Source organism: Emydura macquarii, unplaced genomic scaffold, assembly GCF_026122565.2.
Source record: "Emydura macquarii macquarii isolate MOO-44397 ecotype Brisbane River unplaced genomic scaffold, CSIRO-AGI_Emac_v2 contig_1253, whole genome shotgun sequence".
NCBI classification, from domain to species: domain Eukaryota; kingdom Metazoa; phylum Chordata; order Testudines; family Chelidae; genus Emydura; species Emydura macquarii.
In genome coordinates this window covers 42,747,244-42,761,437 of record NW_027131390.1, presented here as the reverse complement: position 1 = coordinate 42,761,437, position 14,194 = coordinate 42,747,244, and the positions used below count along the sequence as shown (strand labels likewise).

Sequence of the window (14,194 nt, the reverse complement as noted above, 5' to 3'; positions counted from 1 at the left end):
AGTGCTTATCCTTAGAATGATAGAAAGTAAATAATAGAATATCAATAAGCATCATCATGCCGTCTCTAAGGTTAGACGATAGAAGGGCTTGGAGTATCATTACACAGCCACATATTGACTCCATTAGAAGAGGAATAAAGACAGCAGTGCACCAATGTGTGGTCCACACAGATGACAGCTCTTGAATTTTACGTGCTTTGACACAAGCGGTGAGGGGGGAGAGGAGGGCGGAAGGCAATACCGCAAGACAGTGCAATTAGGAACTGATCCAAAGTCCATTTAAGTCATAGGAGTTTTTTCATTGACTTCCATGACTAAAGCAACTGAGCAGTATGTTGCAAATTGGTGAATTCCCATTGCCTATGGTAAATAGTCTTAGCTGTAATTGCAGTATGATGCAGCCCTTGGAAACATGTCCATGTCCTTAGGGATTCTGCTGGAACACAGCACTCTTCACCAGAGAAGCTTGCTGGGCAGTATACCTGGTCATTTGCAGAAGTTGCTTAAAGGTGGTGTGTCTGGATTGCCATGGGGGAAATGAAGCAACAGGGCAAAACTGTATATTTCACAGATTCTTGTAATGACTTGTACACAGGAACACAGTATACATCATTCCAGGTTTAATTAGCTTGGTTGAAAGTATGCAAATTGGACCTGCTTTTAGATAGAAAGAAAGCAGTGATTATTTCTAATGTCTATGCCCCTGCTTTGCAAGTTTCAGACACTGTAGGGCCACCTTCTCCACCTCTGCGACACCATCCGCACATGACCTCCACCAGAGGTCAGTGTGCCAACCCTAAGAAGCAAATGTCATTTCTTTAGAAAATGAAGTGGAATTCCTGCCTCATCACAGTGGATACTTGCATCTTGAGTCTTCAGTGTACTGAGACAGGTTTGCACCACTCTGACAGCACAAAACAATCTTAAAGCTGAAGGATCTGGCTGCTGGAGGATCTCCCCCCTCTCCTCCTCCCCCCCCCCCTCCCCATTAAAGGAATCTTTAGGTGATATTAGTGCTAAATCTGCTCCTATGCTACCTCCCTTCATGCAGCCAGCACAAGGGACATCGCTGGTGTATTCCTTTGGTTGACTGGTCCCCAGTAGCAGCCTTCAGAACTCAGGATGCTCGCTGCATGCAATCCAGTTAGAGTGCATAAACTAACATAGAGCATTTTGCATGGGGATCTGTAAACCTTGCAGACCTGGTCTCTGGATTAAAGATGAAGGAAACAAATGCTGGATTGTCTCTAATCTGTACCTAAAAGTCAATAAAAAAGAAGAATACCTAATACTGTTTAAAAAAAAATTCTGAGATGTCTTCATTAAATAAATCAGCCTTGTAAACTGTGCAATACAGGCAAATAAAACGTGACTTCTGTACAGCAATACCTAGAATTCAAAAGATGACTGTTAAATAGCATTCATTTACTTGTTCGGTACTTTGTCAGGTCTTGAACATGTACACAATAAGTATTACATAAGCCAGTGCTTGAGACATGGACATCTCTGCTAGTGGTCAGTTGTCATAATTCTGCTTCTTGTGTTAATATAGCAGGCCAGATTCTCAGTTGATGTGATTTGGTGTAACTCCATTGAAGTCAGCTGTTCTGTGCCTCTTTACACCAGCAGAGACTCAAATCCTGTCTTTTCTGCTGCAATATGATAACGTTTGTCGTAAATCACTGATTTTTAAGAGAAGGAATTATGTGCATGTTCCTGGTATTGTATAGTTGTAGTTTAGTTTTTAAAGATAAAATATATGCTCTTTTGCCTCCTAACTCCAGAAATCTGTCTTATGGTGCTGCCCACAGAAAAAACCCAATGATCTGTGAAAATAGCAGTAACGTCTCAGTACGTGTCACCATACTTGGGCCGAAAATACCATATTCATATATTAAACATTGCATGAAGTATCTAGGAGTGGAAAACCTGTACAAGAAGTTCTGCTATAAGCTGGGGACGCATCAGTTGGAAGTGACAGAGGAGGAGGAGGAGGATCTGGGCATATTGGTTGATCACACCACTAATGTGATGTAGCCCTGTAAAAAAGCTAATGTGGTTCTTGCATGCATCAGAGAAGGTATTTCCAATAGTGATAGGGAGGTGTTAGTACTGTTATACAAGGTGCTGGTGAGACCTCATCTGGAATACTGTGTGTAGTTCTGGTCCCCCATGTTTAAGAAAGATGAATGCAAACTAGAATAGGTGCAGAGAAGGGCTACTAAGATGATCTGCAGAATGGAAAATCTGCCTTATAAGAGGAGACTCAAAGAGCTTGGCTTGTTTAGCCTAACCAAAAGAAGGTTGAAGGGAGATATGATTGTGCTCTATAAATACATCAGAGGGATAAATACCAGGGAGGGAGAGGAATTATTTAAGTTCAGCGCCAATGTGGACACAAGAACTAACGAATATAAAGTGGCCATCAGGAAGTTTAGACTTGAAATTAGACATAGGTTTCTAACCATCGGAGGAGTGAAGTTCTGGAAAGCTTTCCAAGGGGAGCAGTGGGGGCAAAAAACCTAGCTGGCTTCTATACTGAGCTTGGTAAATTTATAGAGGGGATGGTATGATGGGACAGCCTAATTTGGCATTTGACTGATCTTTCACTATTGTTAGTAGATATGCCAATGGCCTATGAATGTTGTTGCAGCGAATTCTTTGTTGGGTGTCTGGCTGGAGAGTCTTGCCCACATGCTGAGAATTTAACTGATTGCCATATTTGGGGTCGGGAAGGAATTTTCCCCCAGGGCAGATTGGCAAATGCTCTGAGGGCTTTTTGCCTTCTTCTGTAGCATGGGGCATGGCTCACCTGCTGGTGGATTCTCTGTACCTTGAAGTCTTTAAACCATGATTTGAAGACTTTAATAACTCAGTCATAGGTCATGGGTCTATTACATGAGTGGGTGGGGTGAGGTTCTGTGGCCTGCATTGTGCAGGAGGTCAGACTAGATGACCATATTGGTCCCTTCTGACCTTAAAGTCTGAGTCCTCCTGACCTGCATTGCAGTTTAAGTGTGGTGGATGCTGTTTAAAGTATGTTTTGCTTATGTAGCTAGATATTCATACTCCAGCTTTTATGGTTATAAAAGCATCTAGCAATAGAATGCCCAATAGAATGTGGGGTGGGAAGCAGTCACTTAGTGCTCTCTAAAAATGGAGCTAATAGCTGTGAAAGCTCAATTGAAATTGTTCATTAAATTGACTTAATTCTCCTTGGTTTTTAATCTCTATTACCTATTCAAAATAATAGTGTACATATTTGTAGTCATGGGCCCTCTTTTATTCTCCCTTCTATGTAAGAGAAAAAGTGAATCTCTTCAATAAATCGATCTTTGGTGTTTAGATATAAGCAGGCTGAGGATTTTGTCAGCCCCAGATTGAAGTAAGCAGAGGGGGCAGGATATATACAACTGACCCAAGTTGTCTGCCACTGGCTCTACTCCCTTTTCAGTACTTAAATCCCAGAGCCTACTCAACCCATGTTTATCTGTGTCCTGCAGACCAGTACAGGCCTTGAAGGTAAGTGGCTTGGCCTCTTTGTCCTTTGTTAGTGGAGGCAGGCTGATGCCCAGTTTGCATTTGTGATTGTGAGTCAAATGCAGATAAGTTGCTTCATGCAACTGCTTGAGTCCAGATGCTCCCTGCCTTCTTCCCAGTGTGCTGGGCTTGATTCAAACACTTCAGTGTAAAAAATCACAGGGCATGATTCAGGGGGCATATTTTGAATTCATCATCTAGTGCACATTACCTGCTTTAAACCCTTGTGGGTCACATTTTAGCTCCTTAAAGGCCACAGATTGGTCATTTCTGACCTACAGATACAGAGTGTGTCTGCCCCTCCAAGTCTGAGTGCATAGCACCTGTGCTCAAAGCTCTGCTCTGGTTTCGTGCGTGCGTGTGTGCGTGCGTGCGTGCGCGCTGATATCAAGCTACGTGGGAGATTCCCTCTCAACACCATGGTGGTTCACATTGATGGGGGTGTTCTTGCCATTCTGCCCTCCAGTTGAGGGCTCTGTGCTTTTGAACTTCTTCCCCTTGACAATCTGCCAGTGCCTAGGATTGGTGAGCAGCAGGGACCAGTGTAAGACCTCTCTATTTGTTCTGGCATTTGAGTTATCTAGTTTGGTTCTAGATTTCAGCTTGCAGCCATGCTTACATCACCCGTGATTTATTTGATTCATAATTTGATTTATACAAACACGAGCCTATTGCCTGAGCATCTGGGCACATTTGCTTTAATAAAACACACTTCAGCAGCATTTACCATCCTGCTACTAACAACTGGCTGCAGCAAGAATCCTCCCCAAATTGACAGCTTCCCCCTGCCATAATAAAGATATAGACACAGGGTATTAATCTCAGGCGATTACCTGAGCAACCTAAAAAGAAAATGACCTTCACAGTTAGCTCATCTCCAATGAAAGACAGAGGGTTTTTCTATCTGGGGACACTCAGAAAAGCCAAGTCGAATTAATGAAAGATGTGAAGTTGAAGTGCATTAGTTTAAAGCTTATTAAAACCCCCTTGGAGACACTGTCATTTAGAAGTAAAATGGTCTTAGTTCACTATAGCTTCATCCCCTCTGGGAACTGAGGCCTGTGCTCTGAGTTGGTACCAAGCATTCTCTCCCTCGGGTGCTTGCTGGCTGGTTCTTGCTCACCTGCTCAGGGTCTAACTAACAGTGGTTCAACTCGCAGCCTATGGGCCAGATCTGACCTGCAGGACCGTTCCATCTGCCCCTCAAATCGTCCATACCCTCCCATACCCCAGCAGACCTGCTCCACAAAATGGCATCCTCCATGCAATGTAACCTCATACCCTGTACATGCAAGGCTATGCTGGTTGGAGGATGCCATGTTGTACAGCGTATATTTCTGTATATGGACTGCAGAGGTGCCCTACAACTTGGAGTCCAGCCCATGGCACTGAAAAGGTTGGCCCACCCCATGCCCTGCATGGTAGTGAATGAATTTTTCCCCAAGGTCAGCTCGGCAGACACCCTGGGGGAATTTTCGCCTTCTCCTGCAGATTGCTTGCTGGGATCATCTGCATGTATATTGCTTAATTGCCTGCCATTGCTGGGGCCTAGGCTCTGCTGCACCTCAGTACCCCATACTCTCTGTGTGACACATAATTTAGTCTCCTGAGGGCTGTAATACTTGGCTGTAATACTTGGTCCATTGATTCCTTGGGCTTTGGACCAGGCCCTATATTTTAGCACTCGTGTGTGTTTGTTTTAACAAACAAACCAGAACTCCAAACAACATTGTTTTTAAAATTCCATGCCAAATTTCTCTTATTGTGTTATATGCGTGAACTTTTTCCTCATATCCCCTTCCATCCTCCCCAACAGCAAGCCCTTCTGCTGGAGCAGCAACGCATTCACCAGCTGAGAAACTATCAGGCATCAATGGAGGCAGCTGGCATCCCAGTGTCTTTTGGAGGACATCGGCCTCTGTCTCGTGCACAGTCCTCACCCGCATCTGCCACCTTCCCCATGTCCGTACAGGAGCCACCCACTAAGCCAAGGTTCACAACAGGTAACATTTCAGGGCATTGGAGAGTAACTGGATGTGATTGAACATTCTGTTTAGCTAATTTGTCATTTATTCCTTAAGTGTTTCCTGGCCATGGGGAAGTGGAATTGGTGAAGCTAACTTACGGTTGGAGAAGGCAAGGATCGCCCTCTCATGGAAAAGCCACCCCCATGGGGATAGTGTATTCCCAACTATCAGTGGGAAGTCAGGATGTTTTTCTGGCTATGGCTAACCCCATGCTCTATGGCTAAATGGGGGGTGGAACAATCTGGGTCAGTCATTATACACCATATTCCCTCCCTCAACCTCCATCACCAAAGGGAAAGATCCTATAGAGGAAAAATACTATAAGTATTTTAAATAAGATTTTAAAAAAAGGTGCTATCACTGTGCACTCCCAGGAACAAGGACAATTCAGACTAAATCATGCAGCTGATGTAAACATGAGGAAGAAAGAAGTGCAACGCGATTTATAAAGGACATACCAAGCAACACTTCTAGCCTGAACTCTGAATTTATTTCCTGTGGTGGGATCAAGCAGATTTTGGGCCTTTTTCTCTGCCCCAGTTCCAGCACCTTTGCACTGCCTGGGTGTCTCAGAGGCTGTGGTCTTGCTGCAGCCTCTTAGTTGTGAATTCCTCCCACTGGAGGGGGAAACTCTGAGCTGATGTATCATTGGCATCTGAGCTAGCTCTGCTAATCACCACCTGCTCCTCCCTGGTGTAAGGAGCAGGAAGGAGGCTGATCATTTCAAAGATGGCATATAGTAGCCAGTTATCTTAAGTTAGGGTAGCTGTTAGTCTGCCTGATGGCCTTACCATCCTGCAGTGAATGAATCTTTGCATAGAAGAAACTCTTGACTCATTTGTTTTACATAGATTTTTTTTTTTTACAATTTAATTTTCACTATTGCATTGCAAAAAAGAGAGAGAGAAGGAAAATATTCAGTTCATACTGTAAGTGGCTGGCAGCTGAGATGAGCTTAAATTGTAAATATACAATAATGGGCTTTTTTTATAAAATGGATATTGATTTCTTGTTGTGGTCCATACTAGCCCCATCCTGGAAGATAGGTAGTTCTGCACAATTCCTCATTCTTGGATCAGCTCCCATAGTGTGTAAATGTCTGTAGAGTGCTGTTTTCCCCCAGAGACCAAAAGAGAGAAATGTTTGTTCCTCCCTAAAGCCCTTAAGGACCATCATCCAAATCCTTTCAAATTCATTCTGTTTCTTCCGTAAATTCTGTTTTGGGTAATCATTCATTATATGCAGTTTTTCAATTCTTTCTTTCTTTCAGTTCAAAACTCTTCTTACTTACCCAATGTAACATGCACTGTTCACCCATCACTTCTTCCCAGCATGCTAAAGGCCATTTTGTGAATGAATGTCTTACCAAATAATGAATGTGGACTGTGTGCAAAAAAGATTCAAGGCACATCATAATTCCTGTTTTTATTTTCTTTGTTTTGAATAGTATGAAAAAATATTAGTTTGTCCCCTTAAAGTTATTTAGCACAATCGATTGGTCAGTAAGTTTGTTAGTTAATAGTATGTCAATAGTAGTAGTTAGATGTAAAGTACGAGCTTTTGGTGCCTGTGCCCGCCAGCTAGGATTTAGGGCATGCGTGTCTAGAAGTGTACATGCCCAAGCAGTTGGCTGCTTGTTGAAAATCAGGCCTTATAATGTGAGGTTTTATAATGTCTGCATACCTTGATTCTTCTTTGAGTGATTGCTTGTGTTGATTCCAAGTAGGTGCATGCACCCCATGTGCACAGTCACTGGAAGGTTTTTCCCTTAGCGGTACCTGTTGGGTCAGTGCAGGTATCCCCAGTCTCCGTGATGCTGCATATGGGTCCCTGCCGACCCCGCTACCTCTTCAGTTCCCTCTTACCGCCTATGATGATCGTTGGTGCCTCTTGCCTTCTCTCATGTCGGCAAGCTTTTCCTCTAGCGCAAACAGCCTTTGACCTGTAAATAATAGATTACAGTCAGTTAGTGTAGTGATAGATAAGTTTCCGTTTGGGGGTCTCCCCATTAAGTTCCGGGAACCAGAGCATGTCTTAGTCCCAAGGATTTAAGCCATGTGAGACCTACCATAAACCCATGGCTGGGGCGACCCCCAAGAATCCTGCCTCAAGTGCCTGGGGGAAACCCATCAAGTAGACAAGTGCAAGATCTGGAGGAATTTCTGTCCTCAGACCAAAAAGGACATAATTGTTAGATTAAAGCACTGACATAAGGTGGCAGCGCTTTGCCCTCCACCGGGCCCCTCAGACTCGGCATCCAACATCTCAGTGCAGGGTGCACCGGCCTCTCTGAGCCTACGGCACCAAAAGGAATCATGGTACCAGCATTCCCCTGCACCCATCCCACTCTCCAGTCCCTCACAAAAGAGGAAAGAAAACGGACAGAGGGCACTCCCCTACAACAAAGGCCTGTGGGGAGTGGTGATGATTATGTATGTCCCTTGACTGAGCGCTGGGTACCTTCCCCACAGGGGCTGGCACCGTGGACTTGGGTCCTGCAGAGGGCACTGTTGAGTCCGGTGCCAATGGATTAATCTGTAAGGGAGAACTGTGTGGAGGAGTTACACTCCCTTTCCACCCTAGACACCTTTGAAACTGCTAGGGACCTGATAACTATGACAGCACAGCAGTTCCCAGCTAAAGCAGAGGAGCAGAACCTGAGACCACTGGCACCACAGCAAAGCGCAGTGCCCTCCAGAGGCAAACCTGCCATGATGCAGCCCTGGTCACCATCCCCCTGGTGCCGCTTCCTGGAATCGTCCCACTTGGCACGGCCATGTTCCCTGCACTCCGTGTTGCAATCTTCTGGCTCAGAGGTAGTCGTACACCTCCAGGCATAGCTGGCACCAGACTCCGGGCAACCCCCCTTCATGGGACCCTGGCCAGAGCAGTGGCAGATGCCTGCCCAATGGCCCTTTTAGACTCCGTGAGCATACTACCACACCCAAGCATCCTCTTTAAGGCACTCCTATTCAGTCACCTCTGAAGCAAGAGCCCCTCGACCACACAGGGCCGTTTATCACCTTGCAGCACCAAAGCAGGTGGTGATCTCGGCGCTGAGGCGAGCGTGGATTATGGTGTGGAAGCCGGCACCATGGCTGACTTTGGCACCAAGATTGTCGACACAACACTAGAAGAGCACCTCACCGTTTGGTCAGGAAGACCCAGGGCTGCCTAGGCTGTCGTCATCATCTTTCCCTGACAAGGCGGACGCGGGGAATTCTATAGGACTGCCACCAGTGGACAGTGAGGCTCACCAGAAGCTGCTAAGGAGGGTGGCTAAAAACCTGGGATCCAAGCAGAGGAGGTCTGGGAGTCAGAAGGCCCCTAGAGTAGTTCTGCCACTGATAAAGATGATTCAAGCCACCATCAAGACACTGTGACAAACTCCAGCTTCTATCCCCCCTATAGTGAGGGGAATAGAAAGGAAATACTTTGCACCATCCATGGGTGCATGAGTAGTTTTTTGCTCACCCACAGCCAGGTCACTGGTGATGGCAGTTGCAAACGATAAAGAAAGATAAGGCTGACAGGGCCCAATACTCAAATCCAAGGACTCAAAGAAGTTGGATCTCTTTGGTAGGAAGGTATATTCCACTGGGGGGGGAAGGGTCCAGCTTTGCATTGCTAATCAACAGGCAATACTGACATGATACAATTTCAACTCCTGGGACACGATGTCAATATTCAAGGAGTTGCTTCCAGCTGACTCCAAACATGAGTTTATGGCAATTGTCGAGAAGGGCAAGACCATGGCAAGGACTTCGTTGCAGACTGCCCTGGACACAGTGGACTCAGCCACATGGACATTGTCATCGGCGATTGCTGCAGGTCTCATGGCTGCAGGTTTCGGGCCTTCCTCCGGAGGTCCAGCAAACCATCTAAGACCTGCTGTTCAAAGACTCGGGGCTGTTTTCAGAGCAAACAGACTCCAAACTCCACAGCCTCACAGATTCCAGAGCTACTCTGAAATCCTTGGGGCTATGTACCCATACCACTCAAAGAAAGCAGTTTAGACCTCAGGCAGCTCCATGGTTCTATCCTACACAACAGATCCAGGATTACTTCAGAAAGAGGGGCAGGAACAACAGACACAGGATGCTTCCACCCCCATCTAATCAGGGTCAGGGCTCGACAAGGCAACTTTACAGGTCCAAACAACTGTTTTTATGGTGCTCCCGGGGGCGACACACCAGACCGACTGCTGGATCCTTCTCCTTATTTTCTGAACCATCTATCCCATTTCTACCGAGCTTGGGTTCAGATCACCTCAGACGCTTGGGTACTGCATGTGGTAGAAATAGTATATTCTCTCCAATTTTCCGCCTTTCCACCCTCCCATCCCCCTTCCTCGTCCCTCTTCAGGGACCCCTCTCATAAGCAGCTCCTTATACAGGAAGTGCAAGGGCTCCTACAAGCAGGAGCAGTAGAGGAGGTACCTCAGGAGCTATGGGGAAAGGGATTCTACTCCATTACTTCCTAATCCTGAAAGCCAAGGGAGGGTTTCAGACCCATTCTCGACCTCTGAAACCTCAACAAGTTCATGAAGACACTGAAGTTCCTCATGGTCTCTAAGACTGCCATTATTCCCTCCCCACATCCAGGGGACTGGTATGCCACCCTCGATTTGAAGGACGCTTATTTCTATATCACAATAGTCCCATCTCACAGGAGGTTCCTAAGGTTCATGATAAAACAGACTCATTACCAGTTTATGGTTCTTCCCTTCGTATTGTCAGCGGCCCCTTGAGTTTTCATCAAATGTATGGCAGTCATTGCCACTTTCCTAAAAAGACAGCACTCTATCTAGATGACTGGCTGGTCAAGGGCCACTCCAAGGAGCAAGTACAGGCTCACGTTGATCTGATCAGGTTGACCTTCGACAAAGTGGGGCCAAAGGTACACGTGCCCAAATCAACCCCATCTCATATCCATAAGATAGCGTTTACAGGGGTGGTCCTAGACTCGTTTCAAACCAAGGCGCTTTTACTGGAGTCCTGTTTCCGGACTATGTGCTCTATCATAGAAGACTTCAACTGCTTTCCCACCACAATGGCACGAAATTGTTTGAAACTCCTAGGTCACATATCCTCCTTAACATACCTAGTTCAGCACGTGAGGCTGCAGCTCAGACCTCTCCAGGCTTGGCTGACTTCAGCCTATTGTCCAAATAGAGAGAAATTGGACAAGGTAATCTCACTCCCACCTTGAGTCTTACAATCCCTTCAGTGGTGGCTCAACACTCAATTGGTATGAGCAGGAGTCCCCTTTTCCAGGCCACAGCCATTGCTGTCCCTGATCATGGACACATCCGAGCTGGGATGGGGAAACGCACCTGGGGTCTCACAGAACTCAAGGCCTTTGGTCTCTGGTAGAGATGTTACTTCACATCAATGTCAAAGAGCTGAGAGCGGGTCGCTTAGCATGCCACAACTTTCAACCTTATCTGCAAGGCAGGTGTGTGTCAGTCGCTCACTTTATACACCTAGAGGCATCTTACCTTCCAGCATCATAGAATGAGCTAGTGGATCATCTTAGCAGATCCTTTCACAACCACAAGTGTTCCATTCACCTGGACATCCTTAACATCATCTTCCTTTAGTGGGAAATTCCCTGAGTGGATCTGTTCATGACTCAACTCAACAGGAAATATCAACAGTTCTGCTCCTTCCTCAGTCACAGCCTAGGATCACTTGCTGACGCATTCCTTCTGTCATGGGAACACCATCTACTCTATGTGTTTCCGCCCTTCCCGCTTATTCACAAGGTCCTTTTCAAGATCAGGAGGAAAAGGGCATCCATCATACTGGTAGCCCCATCCTGGTCCCGGCAGCATTAGTATACAACACTGTTGGAGCTGTCAGTGGTCACCCCCAATTTCCCTGCCATTGATGCTGAACCTGATCACTCAGAATCATGGGCGCCTGCAACATCCCAACCTCAGGGCTCTCCACCTCACGGTGTGGAAGCTTCATGGCAGAACTCCCTCGAGTCTGTATGCTCTGGGCCGGTCTGGAAAGTCCTACTCAGCAGCAGGAAGCCATCCATCAGGGCTACATACTTAGCCAAGTGGAAGAGATTTTCCATATGGTCAATGCAAAAGGGCACTCCTCCACTGCAAGCACTGCTGCCCCTCATTCTTGACTACCTGCTCCATCTGAAACATCTAAGATTGGCTGTCGTGCATAAATATACACATGGCGGCAATTTTTGGGTTCCATCCAGAAGCGGATGGACATTCAGTCTTGGCTGATCCGTTGGTCCATTCTATGACCCACCTGCCTCCCCTCTGTTGGCAAGAAGGAACCGAAGAGGTGGTGGCCCTATATACCTCGCCATGGAGGCACCATTCAAGGGGTGCCTGCAGTCAACACAATGGGTACCACCAGAGGAAAAATCTTCTGGTTACTGTGCATGCAGCACACGCACACCTACTTGGAATGGACATGAGCAACACATCTCAAAGAACAAGTTACGAAAGGTAGGTAACCATTTTTTTCTAATGGAAACAATAACATGCAGTCAATAGTGGCACTGGAAATGGCAAGGATACAATAGCATGTGCTGGCCTTTTCAAAGGATCCTAAGGGAATTAGACACCCATATCCCATTGAAGGCCAGTGGTGGATGTTAAGCACCTAATTCTCTTAGGCCATTCTGAAAATCCCAGTCTTCAGATTTAAAGATTACGGATTATATACAATCCTGTATACATTTTAGAAGTTGATTTACCAGTTGCCTGTATCTGGTTCCATCTTCCCCAGCATTTAAGTTTCAGTATCAGTTGTGTGAATCTTTACAAAATTTGACTGCACAGTAACACTTACTATGATTGGATTTATATTTTACCTAAATACATGCCTCCTAATTTCAGTTAAAATTATATATTAGAGTGCAACAATGAGTAGTGATTTTGAAAACTGTAAATAAATCTGTTCAAAATTCTACAATTTTAGATGTCAAATTAAAGAAAAATAAGTGTTCAAGTAGGATTTTAAAATTGCTTAAAACAAGAAGAAAAGAAACCCACATTGCCTTTATGTTGTATCAGACACACAACAATACAATGAAAAGACAGTAATGTGCAGAGTACTTAGTATATTTTACCTGGTTAATATCCTTTTTACAACATTTAATTTCTGAAATGTTTTAAGACTCCAGGGGCCTAATTCTCCACTACCTGGCACATTGTGCAGTCATTTATACTCATGCAATGAGTGGAAAGTGGGGTATAAAACCATTTAATATTGGATGGCAGCATTTTGCACTTGCACAAGTGCGGATGACAAGCAACATAAGGTGGAAGACATTGGAGAGTCACATCCTAGCTGTCAGAATCATTGAAATTGGATAATAGAAATGTTGAGGAAAAGGAATATTTTTATGTTCTTTCCTTATACCCTTATAAATGGTGCATTTAAAACCTCCTCTGCCCTTATTCAGGTCGTGACTTCCTTCTTTCCTTTTACTTTTTTGGGGGAAAAAAGCCTTTTTAGACATGTATTTTTGCTACATATCTTAATACCTGTGTTTCTGTTGGATGGAAAAAAATGTTCCATTTTTTTTATAGCAGCTCAGAGTAATAGAAGAGGTTTCAGATTTAAAAACACCAATATTTTGGTGAGGTAGGCACAGAAAGGAAAAGCAAAATGCTCCATTCACATTCTAGAAGAGAATTATCAAATTAGATTTGGTATAGTTACTTTCTTGAATTGAAGTTCTGCCCACTTGATACATAAAATACTGATTTGAAGGGTGGGGAATCAAAAATTTTTGAGATGTTTGTAAAGGCAAACAAGGAGGTGCTCTTTAGAGTATCCTGTGGCAATATGGTCATACACACAGCCATAGGTACACTTCAAAAATTATACTTGCCTCTAATTTTTTATCACTTTTTATTTTTAAAGTCTTGTATTGCAAATTCTTCTAATGTACTTTCTATGAAGAGTTAGGAACATGGATATGCCATACAGAATCAAACCATTGGGTCTTTCTCTTTCATTATCCAATAACTAGTTCCTAATGTTTTTAAAGGGTATATTACAGGAAGGGGAGGAAGATGGGGACATATTGCACATTTGAAGAGAGCATTGCATTACTACATATGAAAGTGAAAAAATCCTTCCTGCCTCTTGCAGGCAGGCAGTTTTATGTCCTGAAGCACGACACATTTGAGAGGAAAGTGGACATAAACTCTGCAAAATTGGAATGGCAGCATTTTGCACTTGCACAAGTATAGATGACAACCAGTTTAGGATTGGTTATGTTAGGGGCCTAATCCTTTGCTCTTGCTCACACGAGTAGACCCATTGACTTCAATGGGAATACTCGTGCACGTACAATTTTACTAACTTGAATAAGGGTTCCCAGGTTGGGCCATTGGTTTGCATAGCTACAGTTCTCCTTTGAGTGCTTGCTCATATTGATTACGTTGTAGGTGTATGTGCACCCACATGCACGGCTACCAGGAACTTTTTGCCTTAGCTGTATCCATAGGCCTCAGTATCTGGCGCCCTCTGGAGCCCCACGCTCACGTGCTGGTATATGAGGCTCTGCCGACCCTGCACCCACTCAGTTCCTTCTTTCCTTCTAAAAGTGATGGTTACTGGAATGCCTTCCTTCTCTTG

General features: G+C 44.8%; 1 protein-coding gene across 3 annotated transcripts in view; it reads left to right on the top strand.

Moving 5' to 3' along the window:
* The window catches only part of HDAC4 (histone deacetylase 4), a 403,085-nt gene that overhangs the window by 313,672 nt on the left and 75,219 nt on the right, over positions 1-14,194 (top strand). For all 3 annotated transcript variants that reach the window (XM_067548627.1, XM_067548626.1, XM_067548628.1), the window contains exon 14: positions 5,357-5,543. In XM_067548627.1, coding sequence (XP_067404728.1) covers positions 5,357-5,543 — 187 coding nt within the window. The remainder of the gene's footprint in view (positions 1-5,356; positions 5,544-14,194) is intronic.